The 25,160-nt window shown below is 41.7% G+C and overlaps 1 protein-coding gene across 6 annotated transcripts in view; it reads right to left on the bottom strand.

The window, feature by feature from the left end:
* Positions 1 to 7,473: 7,473 nt before the first annotated feature.
* KLHL5 (kelch like family member 5) overlaps positions 7,474 to 25,160 on the bottom strand; it is a 140,518-nt gene continuing 122,831 nt past the window's right edge. For all 6 annotated transcript variants that reach the window (XM_089325327.1, XM_051842461.3, XM_051842462.3 and 3 more), the window contains 4 exons: positions 23,364 to 23,526; positions 17,017 to 17,229; positions 10,877 to 11,048; positions 7,474 to 8,663 (listed from right to left, as the gene is read on the bottom strand). In XM_089325327.1, the coding sequence (XP_089181453.1) occupies positions 8,607 to 8,663; positions 10,877 to 11,048; positions 17,017 to 17,229; positions 23,364 to 23,526 (605 nt within the window). In that variant the 3' untranslated portion in view covers positions 7,474 to 8,606. The remainder of the gene's footprint in view (positions 8,664 to 10,876; positions 11,049 to 17,016; positions 17,230 to 23,363; positions 23,527 to 25,160) is intronic.

Below are 25,160 nucleotides of genomic sequence, written 5' to 3'. Positions count from 1 at the left end.
AGGTCAGCTTCCCCGAACTGCACTACCTGCGTGCTCTTTGTCTGAGGTGCTCGCGCAGCTCCGCTGTTCTTGGTGCTGCAGAGATGGCTCTGTGACTGGCAGCTTCTCCCCAAGCTCGTTGCTGCAGCCGCCACTAAGCAAGGACCGTGTTCTCCCCACGACACTGACTACCTCTGTCTCTTTTTTCCACTGCCTGATCTGCCATGTGGAACAGACAGGGGTACACAGATGAGCAACTCCAGAGAAAAGCAATACTTTTGAAGATTTAGTTGCATCCTTAATTTCTAGCAAAATGTTTTTTACTACCTTCACCAGTGACAAGAGACCTTCTTTGAGCAGAATTTATATTTAAAAATAGGCAGTAAACACTGTGGTGAGTGGCTAAACTTGAGCATGCCATCTCTTGCAGTCCTAACCCAATGGTTATGGAGACATCATTTCCCTGCCCAACCTGCTAGTGGTTTTGAGGGCACAAACCTACTATGAAATGATTTACATAGACCTCAGATAAATACAATTTATTTCTTGTCCACAAAGAAAATGAGGTTGGATGGAACCAGCTTCAGCCTGAGAAAGGATCCGGGTCACATCTGTCTGCCAGCCTTCGCTGGTGTCGCGGTCTCAGTTGCCCTTTATTGGCCCAGGGGAAATAATTACCCAGGGCTAAGGGGGAAATTGGGTGGCTCTGGAGTATAGTCCTGGTACTGGGACCTGCACCAGGTAACACTGCATCTCTTGAAGAGACTGGTAAGGTGTCGGGGTTGCTCAGGCCCAGAAGATGCAAAATACCCGTGATGCTTTCTTAGGCCCTAGGAGTGAGGACAGAGGACTGAGGAGGAGTTAGTGCATTCTCGTCACTCTGTAGATGTTTTCTGAGACCCAGGAGGATGATAATATCAAAACAAGGCTTGAATTTTTCATTCCGTTTGCTTTTTTTCCTTCAGTTAAAAAATGAAGTATCATAAAAATATGAGAATTAATCATCTAGACACATAAATATAATTTTCTTGAATATTTCTGAATCAGTTAAAATATTATCAACAATTCCAAATATTATGCAGAGTTTATGAAAAAATATCTGGGCCGGCGCCGCGGCTCACTAGGCTAATCCTCTGCCTTCGGCGCCGGCACCCCGGGTTCTAGTCCCAGTCGAGGCGCCGGATTCTGTCCCGGTTGTCCCTCTTCCAGGCCAGCTCTCTGCTGTGGCCCAGGAGTGCAGTGGAGGATGGCCCAAGTGCTTGGGCCCTGCACCCCATGGGAGACCAGGAGAAGCACCTGGCTCCTGCCAGATCAGCGCGGTGCGCCAGCCGCAGTGTGCCGGCTGCGGCAGCCATTGGAGGGTGAACCAACGGCAAAGGAAGACCTTTCTGTCTCTCTCTCTCACTGTCCACTTTGCCTGTCAAAAAAAAAAAAAAAAAAAAAAAAAAGAAAAAATATCTGTCTCAGCTTGGAGAAAACATTATGGAAGGCCTGTCATGTGCCAGGCCTCCAGGAGCGCTTGCTCCCACAGTTCTCCATTGCATTTGTCATTCTTTCTTACTCTAAGACTAGAATTGAAATCAAAAGAGCCTTTCAGTGAGATGTTAAGCAATTCTTTTATTCACAAATTACACTGAAAAATTTCTTTGAGACACAAATCAATCTAGTTTTAATCCTAATGATATAGAACATTTATTGTTTTCACATTTTTTGAGAAGTAGAGAAACAGAGATAAGACCGACAAAGCTCCCATTTGCTGGTTCACTCCCCAGATCCCCACCAATGGTCAGGGCTGGGCTGGGCCACAGCTAGGAGCTGGGAATGCAATCTAAGTCTCCCACATGGGTAGCAGGGACCCAGCTGCTTAATCTACCACCATTGCCCCCAAGGCTCTCATCCAGCAGGAAGCTGGAATCAAGAGCTAGAACTAGGATTCCAACCCAGGTACTCCAGTATGGGATGTAGTCATCTTACCATTAGGCTAAACACCCACTCCTGTTAGAACATTTAGATAACAATTTGTAGTGTATCTAATAAAAATTCTTTAAAATTGTGGCAAAATATACCTAGAACTTACCATTAGTCACATTTAATATCTTTACCATGTTGTGCAGCCGGCACCAGTAGCTGGTTCCGGAACATTTTATCACCCAAAAGGAAACTCCATACTTCTCAGGCAGTCCTTTCCGACTCCCCCTTCCTCTCAGCCTGGGACAACCACGAATGTGCTTCCTGTGTCTGTGGACTTGCCTAATTTGGACATTTCATATAAATGAAGTCACACAGTGATTGGGTCTGGCTTCTCAGACTCAGCATATGGTGTTCAAGGCGCATCCTTGCTGCAGCGTGTATCAGTGCTTCATTTCTCTGTATGGCTCAATATCTCCCACCCTATGTCTGTACCATAACTGTTTATCCACTCATGAGCTGATGGACATTTGGAGTCTTTCTGCTTTTGGCTATTGTGACTAAGTACTACTATGAATATTCATGTGCAAGCTTTTTTCGAACATGTTATTTTCAGTTCTTGTCAGTTTATAACCAGGAGAAGAATTGCTGGCCATATGGTAATACTGAGGTATTGCCAAATTGTTTTCTATAGCAGCTGCACCATTTTACATTCCCACCAGCAATGATTGAAGGTTCCAACATATACTTTGTTTTAAAAATTATACTCATTCTAGTGGGTGTGATGTGGTATCTCACTGTGGTGTTGATTTGCATAACTGTTGACAATGAACATCTTTTCATGTGCTTCTTGATCATTTGCATCTCTCCATTGGAGAAATAGCTATGTAAGTCCTTTGCCCATTTTAAATAGGGTTGACTTTCTGTTGTTGAATATAGGAGTTCCTTTATGTATGCTGGATACTAGGCCCTTACGAGATACATGATTTGAAAATATTTTCGTTTTATAGTTTGCTGTTACAGTTTCAGTATGATTGGGCTCTCAAAACCATGCAGTTTAAACCTCAAAGTCAGAAGTTAATGATGCTAAGAGGGTACAGACTTTGTCCAATTATGGCATTTAGGAGATGGGTCTAACCAAGAGATGCTTAGGTCATTGGGGGGTGTTCGTTCAGAAGGTAATTCTCCAGAGTTATTAGAAATTCCTGAGTTTGGTCTATGGCCATACCACCCTGAAAGCGCCCGATCTCTTCTGATCTCGGAAGAAATTCCTGAGTTTGGACCAGCCTCTCCCTGTTTGCTGGCTCATCATGTGATTCTTCCTCACATGAGTGCTACCATTGCTATCCATCACCCTCATCAGATGCCAGACCAGTGGACCTGCCCAATCTTGGACTTGAAGCTTCAAAACTGTAGTTAAATATTTTCTTTCATTACATTATTGTCTCAGGGCTTTCCTTATAGGGACAAAAAGCTAATACAGTTGCCTTTTTTCATTTTCTTCATCACATCTTTTTGATGCACCAGAGCTTTTACTTTTGACAAAGTTTGATTTATGTTTTTCCTTTTGTTGATTGTGGCTTCAGTGTCATATTTGAGAAACAATTGCCAATGTTAAGGTCATGAAGATATATACCTATTTATTCTCAGTTTTATGATAATAGTACTTAGTTAGATCTTTGATCTATTCTGAATTCAACCTGTGTGTATGGCATAAATTAAGGGTCAAATTCCATTCTTTTGCATGTGAATATCCAGTTGTCTTAGCACCATTTGTTGAAAATCAGTTGGCCATAGTTTACTTCTAGACTCTGTATGCTATTTTATCAACCTGTATGTTTAATTTTATACCTTGATTATTGTAGTAGTTTTATAGTAAATTCTGAAACTGGAAAATGTTAGACCTCCCACTTTATTCTTGTTCAAGATTGTTTTGGCACTTTTAGTTTCCTTGCAATTCCATATGAGTTTAAGAATCAGCTTTCTCATTTCTCCAGCAAAAGCTATTGGGTTGATAGAGATTGCATTCTATTTGTAAAATTACTTGTGGAAGTAATGTCATCTTAACCATAAGTATTCTAGCCTGTGAACATATGATGTCATCCATTTCTTTAGGTCTTATTTAATTTCTTTCAACAGTGTTTTGTACTCTTTAGTGTATAAGTCTTATACCTCCTTGGGTTAATTTATTCCTAAGTTTTTTTTTCCATGTTACTGTAAATGGAATTTTCTTAATTTCCTTCTCACATTTTTTTCACTGATAGCATATAGAAATAAAGCTTTTTGTTGTTGTTGATTTTGCATTCTGCAACATGGCTGAACTTCTTAAAAAGTTTTATTCATTTGAAAGGCACAGTGATAGAGAGCAAGAGCTAAGAGGGAGAGCAAGATCTTCCATTTGGTTCACTCCCTAAGTGTTTCAAGCTGCCAGGGCTGAGCCAGGAGCCCAGAACTCCATCCAGACCTCCCAGATGGATAGCAAGGACCCAAGTACCTGAGCTATCATCTGCTGTCTTCCCCAATGCATTAGCAGAAAACTGTATTGGAAGTGGAGTAGCTGGGACGTGAACTGGCAGCCCTGTATGGTACACAGGCATCCCAAGGGGAAGCTTAACCATCTGCATCATGACACCCATCCCTGAGTTTTGGGTTTTTTTTCTTTTTCATATATATATATATATATATACACACACACACACACACACTAGAAGTTCTAGCCAGAGCATGAATATATATACACATATATATGTAAATCTTTTTATATATGTGTATATAAATCTCTTTATGTATTTATATATAAATACATACTTTTTTTTAGAATTCCTTAGTATATAGATTCATGTGTTCTGCAAATAGTTTGCTTTTTTTTTTTTTAAAGATTTATTTATTTGAAAGTCAGAGTTAGGAGAGGCAAAGAGAGAAAGAGAGAGAGAGAGGTCCTCCATCCGAGGGTTCACTCTCCAATTTGCCACAACAGCCAGAGCTGCACCAATCCGAACCCAGGGCAGGGGCCCAAGCACTTGGGCCATCTTTTTACTGCTTTCCCAGTTCATAGCAGAGAACTGGATTGTAAAGTGGAGCAGCCTGAATGGGATGTGGGTGCTTCAGGCCAGGGCATTAACCTGCCGGCCCTAGGATCCCCTTTCATTTTTTCCCCTTGCCCTCATTGCTCTGGCTAGAACTTGCAGTACAAGTCGAGTAGCAGTCGGGAAAGCAGGCATTTTTCTGACCTCAGGGGGAAAAACTTTGACTCTTCCCCCTCTGACTGTATTGTTAGAGTGGATTTTCGTGGATGCCTTCTAATAGGTTATGGAAGGTCCTTTCTCTTCCTACCTTGCTGGGGCTTTTTGTTTACCATGAAAGGGTGTTGGATTTTGGCAAATGCTTTTCCTTACCAAGTGAAATGATCATGCTGGTTTTTCTTCCTTCATTCTATTGATGTGGCTTATTATAGTGATTTTTAAAAAGCTTTTAAATTATAATTTTAATAGATTCCATGTGATCTGTACATACATTTCAGAGAACATAATGATATTCCTTTTTCTCCTTCCTTCCTCTCTCCTGATTTTTGCATGTTGAACCATCTCTATTCCTATGATGTCTCACTTGGTCATGGTGTAAAATAATTTATTTTGATATGCTGTTGGATTTTCCCTTCTGGTATTTTGTTGAATTTTCTACAATTGTATTTATAATGGATATTGGCCTGTAGTTTTGGGGGGATGTCTTTATCTGGCTTTTGGTATCAAGGTAATGCTGGCCTTGAAGAATGATTTCCTAAGTTGTCTGTTTTCCATTTCCTGGAAGTGTTTGAGGATTTGTGTCAATTCTTTCTATGTTTGGGAGAGTTCAGTCAATCCATCCAGTCCTAGATTTCCCTTGTTCTGAGGTTTCTGATTACTAATTACAGGTCTGTTCACATTTTTTGTTTCTTGAGTCAGTTTTGGTAATTTGTGTTTTCTAAGAATCTGTCCACCTATATTAACTAATTTCTTGGCAATAATGCTTATTTTTGATGAATAAATTTATTTAGTTATCCAAGACACCATGTAATCTAGTACTTATAAAACTTGAAATGCATGGCATGTTTTGTTGCATTTAGCCTGCTAAAGCAAAATTGTAGTAAACTCTGTAAGAGACTTACACAATTTTCCCCCAAATACTAAGGAACCAAAATTTTCCGATGGCACATGACTACTAGAAATTTTTATTAAAGAGCATTAACCCTCTTATTTTTTCTTTTTATAAATATAAGATTCCTCACACAAAATCACCAAGAGGTAGGAATGGTGAGAGAGCAGACTCCTGACTCAGACTGCCTGCGTTGGAATCCGTGCTGTGCCACTTACTCGGATGTCATCTTGCCGTTCACCTCTCTGAGCTTCAGAGTCCTTAACTATTAAAAAAGTGAACATTAATAGAACCCACCCTATCAGGTGGTTGTGAGGGTTGAGTGCAAAGATGTATCCTAGTCCTAATAAGCACTGAAGGAGGCCATTAACCGGGGTTAAAGTAAAGAGCATCTGGACATCAATGGACCGTCCAACAGTAAAAGTCAAGGCAGTGATGGTGGATGGCAGATGCAAAGAAGCACCATGTTTCCCTCTGGTTTAATGGGAGGAGCGGAACTGAAGTCTTGGCAAATGCCATCACTTGGAACTAACTGGGTCTTTTTAATAATGGCTCCCTAACTCGTGTAGCTGTTTAAACCCAACAGCTTATGCTAACGGTGCTGAAAGGGTAGAAACTGACTGCAGTTACGCTGTGTGAAGTTAGGGCTCTTGGGAAGTGACTGGATTGTTCGAGGCTGCTGCAGTAGAGCCCCACGATCAAAGTAAGATGGCGGCAGGAGAGGCCAGGTGAACAAACGTGCTTCCCGGCTTACCGTGCTCTTGATCTCGCCCACAGTTCACCACGGTGCCGCCACCCTCGTCACATGCCAGACCAGTGGGGCTGCCTGCTCTTGGACTGCGAACCTTCAAAACGTAAGCCCCTCTCAGGTGTGTGTTATAGGGAAGAAAAGCTGACGAGATTCCAGAAAAGCGGGTCCTACAGTTGCATTGGAGAGGCGCTGTATCAGAGCAGAAGGAGAGCAAGGTCCTTGGAGAAGGAAATCCGTTCCTGGGCTTTTACAGGAGTCTGGGCGCCACTGTGCGGCACGGAGCCAGGGCGAGGATAGTGAGTGTTTGAGAGATGCTCACAGGTCCCAGTCCCCACAGGAGGCCATGATGCACTGAGTTTCCACTAGTAACATGTCTGCCTCCTTAGACTCTTTCACCTTATCCGTCTTCCCGTAAATATATTTCACAGCTGATCTCCTCTTCTTAGGAAAATGATTGAATTCATATTTGTAATATGAGTACATGAACTGTGAAAATTGCTGTTACCAGTATTTTCTTAGGGCCACACCAGCGAAATGGCTACAGGGCTTGTCTTCTTGACTGGAAGACCTTGTTTGGGTTCCAAGGTAGAAACATTTCATGTGCGTTCAAAATCAAGTCATTAAAATTTTTTTGTTTGAATTTTTAAAGAAAGTAACTAAAATAGAGGCTACCCTGATACAAAATATAACACATTACCACAACATTAAAAGATGGGAATTTAGTTTATATTCTTAATGTTAAGATATAAGTTAATGACTCATACCTTATAGGATTTATCACAAAATGCTACTGCTCAGTGCATTTTTGCACTGAGAGTATTAACATTCACATAAGTAATTAGAGTTTACAAATGTACAAAACTTTGGGTACAAACACTTTCAGCATATTTTTGAAAGATTCAGTAAGCCCATGGCCCCGAAACAGTTTGATTTCAAGGAAGCACAATGGATTACCAAGCATGGCCAAGCCTAAGCAGGGCAGGGAGGGCAAAGACAGACTTGAGAACATCAGAATATCCCAGTAATTTTGTCAATATCAAAAGACAAAAATCAATGCATCTTTTATAATATAAAAGGAAACAAATCCATATAATTAAATACTAGTTAGGCAAAAGAACATTAAAAGATATATAACATTTATTTTCTCTACATAACTTTGCATTTCTTAAGCTTAATGCAAACACCATTTTTCAATTTGAGAATGTTATAACATGTAGTTCCTGGTGACTGTACGTAAAGGAATGACTACGCAGGGGACCCCAAGCACTGTGTCAAGCTTTTGTTCGGTCATTGCTGTTTCCTCTCTTATGTGTTTCTTGATTCATGGGACTGAGTCAATTCTAGAATTACATCCTGCAATCAAAGCACATATAATGTGACTGACTGCTTCTGGAAAAAAACTAAATAGTATAATTTTTAGTGTGTCATTAAAATGGTGGCTGTGGTTAAACCAGTTGCTGCAATTCATGGATGGTAAACTTCCAAAGCGATCTTTTAGATGTTTTAACTGGAGCATCGGCACAGTTATAAAAGATCTGGCTGTGTGAGTCAAGTGTGCTCCCAGGCAGCACGGGTTAGGTTTGGGAGCAGTGCAGTTGTCCTCATACTTTCTGTCAGGAGCGTCTGTTCATGATCCACCGGCTGTGTTTCTGATTCTCTAAGAAATGGGAATATCTGATCGTGGTCCATGCACTCCTCCCTCCTCTGTTTTCACATCCTCACTTTGAGAGCAGGCACTTTGTGCCCAGGAATGTGGCATCGCCCACGCACTAAAATGGCACTAAGTTAATCAGGACAGAGGCAGAGGCTGTCCTCATTTAGAAAACAGAGCAGTGGATTATAATTTTACGGTCACAACGCAAGCCCCAGCTCTTCCTAGGCACAGGGGAGCAACCTGAAAGAGAAGGAAAGAGTCAGGCGTCAGACTGCAGGTGAAGATGTCAGTGCACCAGCTGGTGGAGGCTGCAGCCAGCGGCCTGCTCTGGTCGGCAGAGTTGCTGGCCCCCACCTGACGTCACAGTTTCAGGACGGAATGGTTTGGGTGTATTGCATGATGTACAGCACACTTTTCTTTAATGTGTGTTTTTTTAATACCTCGGGAATTAGTCTTCATATTTTGGCCAAAATGATGTACAATGAAGAAATGCTGAACACTAAAAGCAATGTGGTGACCAATGTGGAGGAGACATCCGGTGGCATCTGCGGTTCTCTGACAGCTGTGCCACCTCGGAGACTGCGCAGAGAGCACACTGTGTGCCGGGGGCTCTGCCGAGTCCACAGGACCCAGTGACTGCACTTCTGCTGGCTGCCTTTGATGTGCATGGCTGAGAACTCCAAACTCAACCCACCACTTGTTAGCCCAGTGAGTAAATAATAAATAGCATCCACTGAGCTCCCTACGAGTGGAAACAAACCTGGTGAGTGAGCTCCAGGACACTGGTCTGGGGCTGGGAGGAGGGTGTTGCTAGGGGAAAGAATACAATGGGTAAGAATTTTTTGTTATTGTTTAAGGAACCTAGACACTTGAGAAAATTTATAGGGAAACAGATATGTGGACAAGATGGTTTTTGAAGAGAATTTGACCCAATAGGGTTAAAATGTTAGCACGGGTGGTGTTTGTTTAGTGGGGAGGTACTAATTGAAAAGCACTAAGAAAGTTTGCTTTCTACTGTATCTGAAAGGGTATGGAATAAAGTGGTTTTCGTCAAATCCACACTATCAAAATGACATCCTAATTAGAGTGTTGCCCCTTTCCCCCCTACCTCCAACAAGTCGATTTTAAGAAAGACCAGACTTCATCTGAATCAGCTGTTTTGATCACTATTACATCTCCTTGAATAAGCAAATAACCTAGATTTAAACCCTGTCTATTTACAGTACTGTAGAAGTAACCTCTAAATCATTTACATTGAAATGTCAGTTTGTAATTAGTAGCTTTTCTCAAAACACCCAAGATACTGTGTCTCTACACTGTGACAGCTGACATTGTCATGGCAACCAGCGTAGAGGATTTACAACATCAGCACAGTCATCATCTACTCTGGGGCAAGGGTAGTGCGGCAGGTGGTGGTGAAGACTTTGTGACCTCACTGCAATGCTATAGAAATGTCCCCTTGTCCATTTGTCAGGACAATGAAAACTGTTTTCACTCACTGTGGTTTTACATTGGATCAATTCACTAAGGCTTAATTTGAGTCCTAGTTATTTCTCACTAAAGCCCTCCCAACAACTACTTTGCTTTTTCTCTTTGATTTCCTTTACTACTCACTGCCTATCCCAAGGGACACTTAATACCAACCACTTATGTTGTAGGCACACACAGATCTTATCTACTCAAGTTAAATTCCATGACAGTGGGAATTCTCACAAATTGTTTTCTTCACAATAATTTTATTGCTCCATATATATATATATATATATATATATATATATATATATATATAAAAACTTGGCTTAGTAAAACATTTATTGAATGTCTTTTATGTACCAGATATTGGATTGGGTGTTACAAGTACTGAAGTCCTGATTCTGTTCTTTTTGACAACAGAAGTGAAGATCTCAAAAGATCATTCTCAGAACTAGTAGGTCCTCCCATAAATAGACAGGTTCAAATGGTTTCTGATCAGCTTTGCCAGGTCAGCTTTCTTACTTGCTAATATAATTTGGGGCTTCCATATTGATTGGGTTATGACCAGAAATTTAATCATCTACAAAATGCCAGTGGCTGGAGTATTCAAATACTAATTGCTCATGTATGGCCAAGTTCAAAATTTTCTGATGATTGTTTTTATCATATTCCTCAGTCTCCCATCTTTGCTGTAGCCCTCCTATGATCCTGTAAGCTCTGTCAATACTAGACCATTTCATCACCAAATGTTGGCAGATCAATGCAGTTTTCTGAATAGTAACCTACAATTCAAAGCTAACTTCAGATTTTAATTATGTTATAAAATTAACACTGCCTCTTGTTTTCTCACATTTGATTAGGAAGTGACTGGCTTATTTATGATATACACTCAATACTACACAAAAGTGACAGGATTTGTTTCATCGAAAGAACTGTTTTAACAGACAGCAAGTGTGATGATGAGAAGTGAAATGCCGTACCTGGGTCCACTCATTTGTCTGGGGATCGTAAGCCTCTACTGTATTAAGGTAAGTCTGTCCGTCATAGCCGCCGACAGCGTACAGCTTGTCACCAAGTAGGCAGACCCCCACCGCGTCTCTGCTGATGCTCATGGAGGCCACCGCAGTCCACATGTCAGTTTTGGGATCATATCTGAAAGAAAAGTTTACAACTGACATTGTTGTCTTGATAATTAATGTAAAAAAAGTCACTTTCCAGGTCTGGCCTCTTACTATCTGCTATGGAAATAAAATGTTTGTTCAAACTTCAGAGAAAATATCAGTATTTTTCGTAAAAATGTACAGGATTAGAGATTCATTTAGCAATGGTTATCTTTTTTTTTTTTTTTTTTTTTTTTGGCAGGCAGAGTGGACAGTGAGAGACAGAGAGAAAGGTCTTCCTTTTCCATTCGTTCACCCCTCAATGGCCGCTGCGGCTGGCGCACCACGCTGATCCAAAGCCAGGAGCCAGTTGCTTCTCCTGGTCTCCCATGCGGGTGCAGGGCCCAAGCACTTGGGCCATCCTCCACTGCTCCAGGGCCACAGCAGAGAGCTGGACTGGAAGAGGGGCAACCGGGACAGAATCCGGCGCCCCGACCGGGACTAGAACCCGGGGTGCCGGCGCTGCAGGCGGAGGATTAGCCTGATGAGCCGTGGCACCGGCCGTAATGGTTATCATTTAAAAGGAGTTAACATAAATACTGAAAATTTCAGTAGATTGCCTACTGGAAGTGGAGAAATCAGTACCTGAAGCTGTGTCTAAGAGGGCACACAGCATCAGTCACTGTCGCTGGCCACTGTTGGGCCTTTTTGTTCCTGGGGTGAAGTGTCTCAACTAGATCTGAGCAGAGTCACCATGGTAACACGACCTGTGCGGCTCCTGCTGTCTCGCCATCAGTGCCGGCTCTCTGTAGCAATGCTACACAGAGCCCATAATTTCTGACTTAAAGCATATAAAGATTTATGTATTCCTTTTGTGAATTGTAACAACTAATAAGCATAGTCTGAACTGTGTTTTCCCCAATACAGGTGACATGCAGGTATAATATTCCTGCTTTCTCAAAAAACTACTAAGTTTGCTTATTTTACAGAAAGTCCTCGTTACCACTGACAAACCTTGATTTTACTTTGTATCATTTATTAAATATATCACACCAATATTTTAAAAATCTGATGATCTCTACTCTTATGAGTGGCCATTAACTTCCATTCCTCTTTCAGATTCAGAGTCCTAAAACAGTCTGAAGATGGTGGCTGAGTAACCCTCCCCCAATCCTCTCCCCACAGGGTGTGGACATGCCAGCTTTAACAACTAATTGTTCACGCACCAATCTGCCTTCACAAGAATTGTGGAAGCCAGGTGCAAGGCCACAGTGCTTGGTTTCAGTACCACAGTAAGAAAGGACATATCAAGGAGGCCCTGAAGAAAGAGAGGGACAAATCTCCTTGTTCAACTCCATGCAGCACAGCATGGAGAGACACCAGGCTTTGTAGCAGGCCACCACTGGAATCCAGTGCTGGACGCAGCCCCATGGCCCCTGCCCCCAGGAATGGGGCACGAAGGTAAGCATAGGATGAGACACTGCAGAGCCAGGAGAGCCATGATGGCCTCAGAAAGGAAGGGAACTATGGACACACCTTCTGCTCTCTCTCTCTCTCTTTTTTTTTTTTGACAGGCAGAGTGGACAGTGAGAGAGAGAGAGAGAGACAGAGAGAAAGGTCTTCCTTTTGCCATTGGTTCACCCTCCAATGGCCTCCGCGGCCGGCGCTGTGGCCGGCGCACCACGCTGATCCGATGGCAGGAGCCAGGTGCTTCTCCTGGTCTCCCATGGGGTGCAGGGCCCAAGCACCTGGGCCATCCTCCACTGCACTCCCGGGCCACAGCAGAGGGCTGGCCTGGAAGAGGGTCTGCTCTCTTTCAAGATTAACCCTGAACCAAGAGGTACTTTACTTGGGGAAACAGGGGAAGCAGGAGGCACCAGGCAGTCCCCACTCACAGTGCAGACACCTGAGACATTCACTACTGGAGAAGCCGTGGGCCCTTATGGGCCCCGAGCTTAGATTAGGGCACTGCTGGGGACCACACTACCCCACTGCCTGGGAGAAAGCGCAGCCCTGGCTGCACCCTCCCGTGCACAGCCATCGTGAGACAGTGCCTACTGAGTGCTGGGAAGCAGCTGCTGCTAGCAGCTCTATGGTCACAGCCAGGAGGCCCTGAGCAACCCTCCTCTGGCTCTGGGAAGATCCTGGGCAGCACACAGACTGCAGCTTGGCCTGCAGAGCCCCCCACCCCGAAACAGTCGGGTGGCCCCGCTCTCCTGCTGCCCCAGAAGGAGCGGGGTGACCCTACCCGTGTACTTTTGGCTCCATACAGCAACCAGCCCCCCAGCCCTGAGCGGCTTGGCCCTCAAAGCCCAGGGAAGTAGATGGGCAGACCTGCCTACACACGCACGAGCCCAGGAAGCACTTGAGCAGCTGTACCGAGTGGCTCACCTGTTGAGTTCCCTGGGAAGCAATTGGGTGGCCGTGCCCATCCTCCTATGGCTCTAAGAAGCTGCTGAGCAGCCTGTCCTGAGAGAAGGGGAGAAGCACATACTTGGTCTTGCCCTTGGCCCCAGGAAGCAGCTTGGCAGAGCCTTGTGGGCAGGCTGGACCCTGGAAGCACTGTGATGTGACCTGAATGGCCTTCAGATACTGACAAGCAACCTGCCTTGCTACGACGCACATTGTGCTGCATCTACCTGGGCCTAAAGGGGTGGCCCCACACACATACAATCAGAAGACACTAGGGGAGCCCCACACCTGCAGCGAGGCACCATTCACAGGGCTGCCAGTGAACTTGCACCCCGACTGGTGGTGCGGTTCCACAACCCCTGGAGCCTAAGTCACTAAGACACCTGCAGATATCCCCAGTGCTGTGATGCTGAAGAAGCTATATGGACACTACCCTAATGCACCTACCTGAAGCCAAAGCCAGCACAGCACGTCCAACCACCATCCTAGGACACATCACCAGCAGAAAGTCTTTTGCTACAAAAGCCACTGTATAAAATTAGTAGAATTAACTGACCCACCAGATGCACAAAAACCGAGAGGCATGAGAAGCATGAAAAAACAAGTTAAGGTGGTGGCGCCACCAGAACACGGTAACTCTAGCAAAAGCCCACAAGGAAGTGGAAATCAGCAAATTGCTAACAAAGAATTCCAAAGAATAATTTTAAGAAACTTAATGAAATAGTTTAATACAGACAATTCAATGACATTGGGAGGAAAATTCATGATATGAATGAGAAATTCAGCAAAGAGATACAGATCATAAAAAAAAGAACTAATTAGAAATCTTGGTGCTAAAGAACTCAAATGAAATTTTAAAAACAATAGTTGATAGCCTATTGGGTATGCAAAAGAAAGAAAGTCTTTTGAAATAACCCAGATTTAAAAAGTTGAAAAGAATGAAGGGAGATTCAAGACTTTTGGGACACCATTAAGCATGCAAATAACTGCTTTATTCTATGAGAGAATTATGCTGAAAATTTTGCAAATTTGGGGAGATGTGGACATTCAACTCCAGGAAGCTCAAAAGGACCCCAACCAAATCCTCTGAGGTATATTACGGTCAAAAACAGAAGACAGTTATAAAAACAGCAAGACAAGTGTCAAGTCCTGTATAAGGGAATTCCCCCTCCCACTAGAAACTGGCAGATTGATCAGCTGAAACCTTGTAGGCCAGGAGAGAATGGGATGAAATATTCAAAATCGTCAAAGTAAAACGCTGCCAACCCAGAAATGAAAGATAAATCAGAACTTTCCCTGACAAGCAAAAACTGAAGGCATTCCTTACCACCAGACTGGCCCTACAAGAAACGCTTAAGAGAGTCCTAAATGAGAACTGAAACAAAGGTAACCAACAACAGGAAAACACACAGAAGTACAAATCTCAACAGCAAAGCAGATTACACAAGAGAACGACAAGAAAAATGAATTCTTCCTATTTAGTTTTACTTTCCTCTGGCTTTGATTTGCTACATATTTAGTGAAGGGTTTTTTTCACCTGTATTAGGATTACAGTTGTATAATTTTTTTCTTATATGCTGGTCTCTTAAAGTGACGTGGAAGGTGATCCTTCTCTGTTTTCAGGAAGAATATATTACTGGGCTGTTGTTTCTGCTTTAAATGTCTAGTAGAATTCACTAGTAAAACTGTTTAGATTTTTCATTATTTTTGGGGAAGATGAAAGCATGAAATTAATTTTTAAAGGTATATGGGGCTATTCAAAAAAATTTTTTTGGCATGTCAGTTTTCTCAATTTGTTTCTGAAGAAATATGTGCATTCCATTTGTGGCCAAAAAGCAAATACACGCCTGTGTTTATTGCTGCACTATTCATACTAATTAAGACACAGAATCAGGCCGGCGCCATGGCTCAATAGGCTAATCCTCCGCCTGCGGTGCCAGCACCCCGGGTTCTAGTCCCAGTCGGGCGCCGGATTCTGTCCTGCTTGCTCCTCTGTCCAGCTCTCTGCTGTGGCTCGGGAGTGTAGTGGAGGATGGCCCAAGTGCTTGGGCCCTGCACCCTTATGGGAGACCAGGAAGCATGGAAGACCATGGAAGCACCTGGCTTCGGATCAGTGCGGTGCGCCGGCCGCAGTGGCCATTGAGGGGTGAACCAACGGAAAAAAGGAAGACCTTTCTCCCTCTCTCTCTCACTGTCCACTCTGCCTGTCCAAAAAAAAAAAAAAAAGACACAGAATCAACCCATGTGTCATCAACCAATGGATGGATAAATAAAATTTGGCATACATACTTAATGAATACTATTCAACCTTATAAAAGGTTGAAATCCTGTCATTTGTGACAATGTGGATGAACACAGAGGACATTACGTTAGGTTGAGATAAACCAGGCACAGAAAGACAAATACCACACGATCTCCTTCATTTGTGAACTCTAAGAAAGTTGATTACATTCAAGTTGAGGGTAGAATGCTGGTTACCAGTGGGTATAGAAAGAGGGTTGATGGTGAGGGAACTCGGGAGAGATCAGTAGATGGGTAAAATGTCAGATTTGGGGAACAAATTCTGGTGTTCCACTGCTTAGTAGAGAGACTACAGTTAATAGCAATATATTTTTCAAAACAGCCAGGAGAGGATTTTTAACGTCCTCACCACAAAGAAATGATAAATATTTGAGGTTGTGGATATACTAATTACTCTAATTTGATCATTAGACAAGGTCTAATGCATAGAAACAACACCTTGTATCCTATAAATGCATATGTACAATTAAATGTCAATCAAAAATAAATAGCATTTGAAACTCAAAGAATGTTTTAAACCTTGAGACAAACATAAATTAGAAAATAGGAAAAATGATTTCTGTATAATACAGGATTCAGAAAGTGAATTAAGAAAAATAAACTAAAAAAGCTAGTTTTATGTTTTTGGAAACATTAAAAAAATAAAAAATCCTTAATGAGGCTTCAAGACTGGACATGATCTGCCCCGTCTCTAGCCCCTCCTTCCTGCATTGGGGTGCACATACAAGCGTCTCTTGATTCTGCCTCAAAAATCCACTCGATTCTCCCTATTCCCCGAACTCAACTGACCGTAATAGATAGGACCTTGACCTCTCATTCCAATCTTTCACTGCTGATAGGCTCTCTACCCAGCCTCATACTCTGAGCTTTGTAAAGTCACTTTGGATGATTTGTTTAAGCTTTTAAGCTTAATAACTGGTATTCTACTTTATTATTTTATATTACCTCATTTTGTATCAGGAATGTCCCTATCCTTTTCACTTTTTATTTAGCTCTAAGATTAATTAAGCTCCTTTTCTTACTAGGTGCAGTGTCCAATACATAAGAGGTACACAATAAATGCTTGACATATGATTTAATTAATAAATGATGCCATCCATTCTAAGGTAAAGCTTAAGTAGGCAGTAATATGATGAGAGGAGAATATGAGTAGGCAGTTGGGAGAGATGAGGGAAGGTCAGAGCAGAGATCCAAGGTGTACAGCACTTCTAGATGAGTGTCTTGCGTGTGGTGGACATTATTCATTGTCTGAACTATCAGAGACTTAAACGTTCATTTGTTCCTAGTTTTCTGTCACCGGAAGTTACCTCTCCACACAGTCTGAGAGCCTGGAAGTCAAGTTGGATGCAGGAGCATCGTGTCCTCCAATGGCATACAGCAGTCCATTCCAAGTCGTTACTCCTACGCCACCTCTCCGTTTTGACATTTGTGCACACAGTGTCCATTTATTAGTATGAGGATCAAAACATTCTACTGATTTGAGACAAGAACTTCCATCACGACCACCAACTGCATAAAGTCTGTGAGAAGAACAAATGAAATGATAAATAAGAAATAGTGTTATGCTCAAGACAAAAAGGCTACTCTGGCATTTCATTGAGTTGAAAGTGTCATCAATTGTAAGATACACTGCAAATTTATACACCATTAAAAAATAAAGTGCTGGGTGTTCTGCATAGTGGTGAAGGCACTGATTGGGACGCCCACATCACACATCAGAGGGCCTGGGTCTGAGTCCTGACTCCACTGCCAACTGCAGTTTCCTGCCCTGAGTTCACACCTGGGAGGCAGCAGATGATGTCTCAAGTACTCAGGTTTCTGCCGCTCACCCGAGGAACCCAGACTGAGTTACTGGCTCATGCCTGCAGCCTGGCCCAGCCGTGGCTGATGAAGCCATTTGGAGAGTGACCCATGGATGGGAGATCTCTTTGTCTCTCTCTTGCTCTTTCAAATTATTTTTGAAAGAAGATATGCTAACAATTAAATGACACAAGTATAGATCCTGTATTACTCTGTATTCCTGAAAAAGAAAACAAATGGCACTTGAAGGCAATGACAACTATCTCACAGCTGCCATCTGTTTCACGAGTCACCACTGAGTGTAAGATGCAGTTTTAGAGATGCTAAAATGTGGGTCTTAGAATAGATAAAGTAAAATCACGGTATATTTATACCTAACACTGTTTTTAAACAACTAAGGTATCACCTGGTTATGAAGGAAAGAAACTGGCCTTCTCCGAGCACCGACCACAGGGGAGGCACTTTACAGTGCATGTCCTCATCATCACCACCATCATCAAGCCATACTACAAGAAACAGAGGCCTCTGGAAATTGAGACTGGTACAGAGGTGGCCCAGGGAGAAGCAGACTCGGGACACACAGCTCTACAGTCAACAATCATCTGGGATATAATTGTATAGTGAAATAGGAGAGAGAATGTATGGCATCAAACAATGGCCTATAGATGTTTACTATTTATGAACAAAGATCCTCTGTTAATTTAAGCAGAAAAGGGTAAATTACCTAAAATAAGTATGGTATATGAATGACTTAAATGTCTGGTAGATCAGTTTAATTATAAATCAATGTATTACACTAATTTAAAACAACCTTTTAGTCTGAACTTAAAGTATATGTAAACTATTTTAAATATCTGAGCACAATATTTTTTATTAAGCACAAAATCTTGTACTTTTTATTCGTTTGGAAACCTCTTTATATATTTTCCATTTTTAAAAAAAAACTATTATTTTTGTCAGATAGAGTCAGACAGTGAGAGAGAGACAGAGAGAAAGGTCTTCCTTTTTCCGTTGGTTCACCCCCCAAATGGCCACTACGGCCAGAGCTATGGCGATCCGAAGCCAGGAGCCAGGTACTTCTTCCTGGTCTCCCATGTGGGTGCAGGGGCCCAAACACTTGGGCCATCCTTCCACTGCCTTCCCTGGCCACAGCAGAGAGCTGGACTGGAAGAAGAGCAACCGGGACTAGAACCGGTGCCCATATGGGAGGCCAGTGCCGCAGGCAGAGGATTAACCAAGTGAGCCACGGTGCCAGCCCCTGTTTTCAACTTTTTTAAGAGTAAATTCATTTCATTGCTTATACAAAAGGTCACACATTTTGAATTTATGGATGCCTCTGTTAATATTTAATTTATTCTTAAATAATATTTGAACTATAACAAATTTATGGCCATTTAAACTCAGGTATTTATATTTGGGCAAGTACATATATTTTAAGGATAGACTTGATAATTACTGTACCACTCAAACTAAGATGACTATCTTTAATAGCTACAGCAATATCTTGTTCTAAACTTAACCTATATTCATAGTTTATAAGTAGAAATTTATTTGAAACCAATCTGTTAGGAATTTTTATGTTAATAACTACTTGGTTGGCGCCGCAGCTCACTAGGCTAATCCTCCGCCTGTGGCACCGGCACCCCAGGTTCTAGTCCCAGTTGCCCCTCTTCCAGTCCAGCTCTGCTGTGGCCCAGCAGGGCAGTGAAGGATGGCCCAGGTTCTTGGGCCCTGCACCTGCATGGGAGACCAGGGGAAGCACCTGGCTCCTGGCTTCGGATCGGCACAGCACAGCGGCCATTTGGAGGGTGAACCAACGGAAAAAGGGAGACCTTTCTGTCTCTCACTGTCTAACTCTGCCTGTCAAAAACAAACAAACAAAAAACTACTGTGGGGTTAGCATTGTGGCATAGTAGGTGAGGCCGCCAGCCCCTATGGGTGCTAGTTCGAGTCCTGGCTGATCCACTTTAAATCCAGTTCCCTGCTAATGTGCATGGGAAAGCAGCAGAAGATAGCTCAAGTACTGGGACCCCTGCACCCACATAGGAAACCCGGATGAACCTCCATTGTGGCCACCTAGGGAGTGAACCAATGGCTGGAAGATCTGTCTCTCCCTCCCTCTCTGCCTTTCAAATACATAAATTAAAAAAAAGACTTGTGTTACTGTTCTTACTATGAAACTATTTTCATCTTCAATATTTGGTAGTTTCATAAATATGGATTACAGAGTATGAGAAGGCATCAACAATTAGACTATTGATTATTTAAAATAATTCACACAAGGACAAGTGTGTGTAGGTGCACACACACACAGATCCATGATCCTTACTGTGAAAGATGGTACAGTACAGTAATTGAGAACATGAACTCAAACCAGACTCTAGTTTTGAATGTAGTCAAATTATTTAACCTCCAGCTGCCTGAATCTCATCATCTGTAAGTCCTTATGCACAGAATTATTAATAATTAAAGTACTTCAAACAGTGCTTAGCATGTGATAAATAAGGAGAAAAATTATGTCTCTATTTGTTTTCTCTTGGCAAACAGCATTTATCCTGAATATTAAGGGTTAAAACGTATTGGCAACACTTCCTGAAGAATCATTATGTTCTAAGAATAGGATTCTGTGGAGCAACTAGGGGAGGGGTGTTGCAAAAATGCTTTACTTGAAATTCAAAATTTAAAAGTATTTTAATTCTTCAGAATATCACCTGGCTCAATTAAATGTTAAACTTAGGACTCATTTGTCATCCCCATGACAGTATTTATTCAGAAATATCATGTCAACTGTGATAGTGTTGAACTATGTAAAATAAGATTTAGGTCTTGCCTGACTTTTCCAATTATGATCAAGAATGCTAGTAGTTGGCTGACAATGTTTGAGATTCAACTTAGAAAAAAAGTTTCCTACCCTCTCAAACTAAAGCAATTTAACTGAACAGTCTCCTGGGATTCCAATTACATTGTTCTCATAGTTAAAGTAACTATTCCCATTTCAGCCTCTTCTCTGTCAGGATTTTCTTCATACTGGACAACCAAAGCAATGCCTGGAAATAAGCTGGGTATTCTTTAAAACAAACTTATTCTTCTACATTGACTTTTGCAAGTAAATGTTATTGCCCTGAACTTATAACAGATTCAGAATAGGCTTAGATTAAGCTTGAATTTCCATTTGCCATAGAAACTGAGGTTTTTATAAGACTTCTTTTAAAAGAGAAATTCTGCTATTAAAAGTATTTGCCAGCCAGTGGCTTCAGGATAGCCTGAGCCAAGTGTAAGTCTAAATAAAGCTGCTTTCTGTCAAATATGGTAGAACAGAAATTTTTATCTCTTTGAACATTTTGAGAAGGGAATGTAACTCAAAACACAGAAAATGTTCTTCCCTAAAAAGTGTTTTGCTTTCAGGAAACACTGTCCAATAAGTTAAAACAACAAAAACAGTAGTTAATTTTGGCTCTTTAGTTTATAGATTAAAAAAACCTGAGGCACTGAGAAATAATTTGTTCTGAATCATAGAACAATAGTAGCAAAAAGATACATAATTAATGTTTTTTCAAACAACTACAAATGGTTTTCAACTAACAAGATAATTTCTGTTTATTCCAGATTCTATAGCTATACTGTCTTTTCAAAGTCAAATTCCTTTTTTTTTAAGTTTTTTTAGTAAGATTTATTTTTATTTGAAAGGCACAGTTACAGAGAAAAAGGGAGCGATAGGGAGAACAAGAGAGACAGAAAGATCTTCCATCTACTAGTTCACTTCCCAAATGGCCACAATGGCCAGGGCTGGTCCAGATCAAAGCCAGGAGCTTCTTCTGGGTCTCTCATATGGGTGCAGGTACCCAAGCACTTGGGTCATCCTCCACTGCTTCTCCAGGCACATTACCAGGAAGCTCGATCAGAAGTGGAGCAGCAGGACTCAAACCAGCACCCACATGGGATGCTGGGCATTACAGGTAGTGGCTTTACCCGCCATGCCACAACGCCAGCCCCCAAAGTCAAATTTCTTAATAGCAGATTAGAGATCCTTAGCTTCTGATATGATCAGGCTCTCTCAGATTTATATTCAACTAATTACTCTTTAGGTAAATGAAAGACGGATACTTCTCGTTAGAGGACCAGAAAAGAAAGAACATTTCTATGCCTAGGTGTCCGGCAAAGTCTTCCAGGCATAGCAATGAGGTCTTTCGGGCTCTAGAGTAGGTCTGGAAACCAGGTTTCAGAGAAGGTCGTTATTCTTGTCATCCAAGAAAGAAGGACTCAGAAATATGCCACTGAACAGAAAGCAGTCCAGGGAACCACCCCAGAGTGTAAGCCGAAGGGCCCTCACTGAGATGACTGCATTTAGATTCTTGATGGCCAACCCTTCTATCCGTTAGAAAGATGCCTGGTAATGAATTTGGGCCTTATTTCTCTAGCTAAAACAAATGAGAAGAGGGGTATGAAGAGCAGATCCACTATGGAGTGCTCTCCATTCATCTCATCATTTGCAGCAGTGCTGAGAAAACCACCAAAATGATGGCCTAATAGGTGCTGAGGAAACAAGATCAAAAGATTATTTTAAATTACTACTATTTTCTTCACAATCACCAATAATGATTTTAGAAACTGTTAATTAAGTCTGTTTAAACCTATGATGATGCCTTCCTCTTTCTGGAAATGATGATAATGCATTTTAGGTGGGAAAAGCTATGCAATATGCAAGGTAACAACCACAGAGGGCTTCATTCTATGGAAGAAGGTGCTGAAGAGACATATGTAAGTCTCTGGGTAGCCAGGAGTGGCTGTGTTGGCTCTAAATCTGCTTATTTAGAGCAGAAAAGCAAGACAGCACCTTGTTCTAAACCCCTTCTAGCTTTCACCAGTTTACCAAAATAAGAAAGGAAAGTGAAAGTAAAGATAAATCAGAAAAGATAGCTTTAGGGAAACACTAATAAGCGAGACAATTACTACTTAAAAGGAGAGAGAGACCCACACAAAGCTGCCATCTGCTGGTCTGCTCCCAGTGCCTGCACGGGACCAGAACTCAACCCAGTTCTCCCACGTAGACAGCCTACTTGAGCCAACTACTCAGCCATCACCTGTTGCCTCTCAGGGACTGCACTAGCCAAAAGTTTAAATCGAGAAAGCTAGGACTTGAATCTAGGTACTCTGATGTGGGACACAGGCATCCAGAGTGGCATATAAACTGCTGCACCATACTCTATCCCCCAGATCCTTTTAAAGGCATATCTACCAGACTTACTGTACAATTTATTGACATTGAATATACAAAATTTCTTTACTCAGAATGATAACTAGAAATATATAGTTGTCTGCACACTGGAATAATAGTTGAAGCTTTAACATTGAGTTATTTTATTTAGGACTATTATGAAAAGAGAGACTGGGGCTGGCGCTGTGGCATAGCGGGTAAAGCCACCGCTTGCAGTGCCGGCATCCCATATGGGCGCTGGTTTGAGTCCCGGCTACTCCACTTCCGATCCTGCTCTCTGCTATGGCCTGGGAAAGCAGTAGAGAATAGCCCAAGTCCTTGAGCTCCTGGACCCATGTGGGAGACCCGGAAGAAGCTCCTGGCTCCTGGCTTCGAATAGGTGCAATTTTGGCCGTTGCGGCCAATTGGAGAATGAACCAGCGGATGGAAGACCTCTCTCTCTCTCTGCCTCTCCTTCTCTCTCTGTGTAACTCTGATTTTCAAACAAACAAACAAACAAACAAACAAAGGAGAGACAATTGTAGAAGTTGCTTTGACTTACTTTTCAAGGATTTCTCTGTGTATATTTAAGCTGGAACCCATATAACTTAATAATGTTGGTGCATTGAGTTTTAAAAGGAATTAAAAGCATTTCCTTACTTTCCACTCAGTACTGCCACACCTACTGTGCTCCTGGGGGTGGACATAGCGGCAACAAAATTCCACTGGCGAGCCTGAGGGTCCCATCTTTCTACTGTGTTCAGATAGCTCCAGCCATCATGCCCTCCTACTGCATACATGGGACCTTCTAATACAGCCACACCTGCAAAGAGATGGGAAAGAAGTAATGACTTAAGATTTGTTTCTAAGTCTAATGACACTCTCCTGTAGCTCAGACACACCACGCATACCTCAGAACCTTTGCTCACGTTCTTCCCTCTGCCTCAGCCTTACCGCCCGGGGTAGCTCCACGTCTGGCTTCCTAAGTTTATTCGGTCTCTGCTCTAATGTCTTCTTAACAGAGAGGTCTTCTACCCTTTTATTTTGAGCTAATTTTTTCCTTATTAGCACTCATCAACACCTGAATTATATTTTATGCCTATTTCCTGATTAAAATATAAAGCCTATGAAATCACGGCCCTATCTGTTATGTTCTATTTGAGTGCCTGGCACTTTGTAGAAAAATGGGTATTTGTTGGATAACAAATTAATGTGGCTCAGCTCCACAGTGATAAATCATTCTGATAGACTGGAGCATCATATCTAACTACAGTAAAATCTCACATACTTGAATTGAGAGAAATGAATAAAAATGCTTTTTTAAATATATCCAAATGCTTCAAAAATGTTTTAAACAGTGGCAATGTATGCATCTGGCACAGTTTTAAAAATAACTTTCCACTGTTGTGTATCAATACACAGCTTCAAAAACTTTTAAGACCAGAACTACAGTGCTATTTCAATCCCACCCATCCTCCTACCCACTAGGAAGAGCAGTGAGAAAGCCAAATAACTATATCATTGCTTGGTTAAGTTTGCCTCTATAATCAAAAGTTACTGTACTTATATTTGATTTAAAATATATTACTTGAAGACCAAGAAAACCTTTGTAATATAAGTGTTTATTTGCAAAATCATGGCAAAATAAAAAACATGCACTACTCAGGCATGACCCAAGACAACATAATTCCACTCATTTGTTATAGTATATAACATGCTTTACCACTTCTGACTGTTGGAGACTATGTACGCACACGTATACATTGCCAATTTCACATAAGTCTGATTTTTAGTATATATTGTATATATACATGTTATTAAACAAAAGACTAGAAGAAAACTTAAAGGGTCCATCTAGTCTAACCCCTTAAAAAATGACTGATAAGAAATTTTAGCAGCAGAAGCCTGTTTTCAATGAGCTTTTCATACAGTTCCTGTGTATGGAAAGAGAAAAGGAGAGTTTCTTAAATAAAAGTTAATTTTATAAGGTCAGATTTATTTAGTATCAGGTAAATTTGTAAGAACAAGACTGTTTTGGATGAAAAACTTAAATTAGGGCTTACAAAAGACAGAATGATCAGATCATTTTCCTTTGAACCTGCTGCAGTTCAGTGAGGTCCTCTGTGTGGCCAGAAGTCATGATGGCATTCCATGCACAACCCGAGGTGTCCAGAACACAGCGAGATCGTGAGAAACCACAATCTATTTACTGTGTAACAATTTACCCTAAATTAGAATTAAGCTTCCTTCTCCACCATTGGCTAGGAGGAAGTATGCAAATAAATCACACTGCTGACCATGGATATGAGTCAACCCAAATTTATATCTTATGCATGCCTAAGCTATATCTTCCAGTTCTGTGCATATGTGATAGTTGATTTTATGTACTCAAGAGTAATGTTTCCATAGGGTTCTTTTTAAAATTTCATATAGCTAATTTTAAACTCCTTCTCTTGG

This window comes from Oryctolagus cuniculus, chromosome 2 (assembly GCF_051225735.1).
Source record: "Oryctolagus cuniculus isolate XC-2025 breed Fujian yellow rabbit chromosome 2, ASM5122573v1, whole genome shotgun sequence".
In the NCBI taxonomy this organism is placed as follows: Eukaryota; Metazoa; Chordata; class Mammalia; order Lagomorpha; family Leporidae; genus Oryctolagus; species Oryctolagus cuniculus.
Note: the sequence above shows the minus strand (reverse complement) of the source record. Positions and strands in the feature narration are given on the sequence as shown.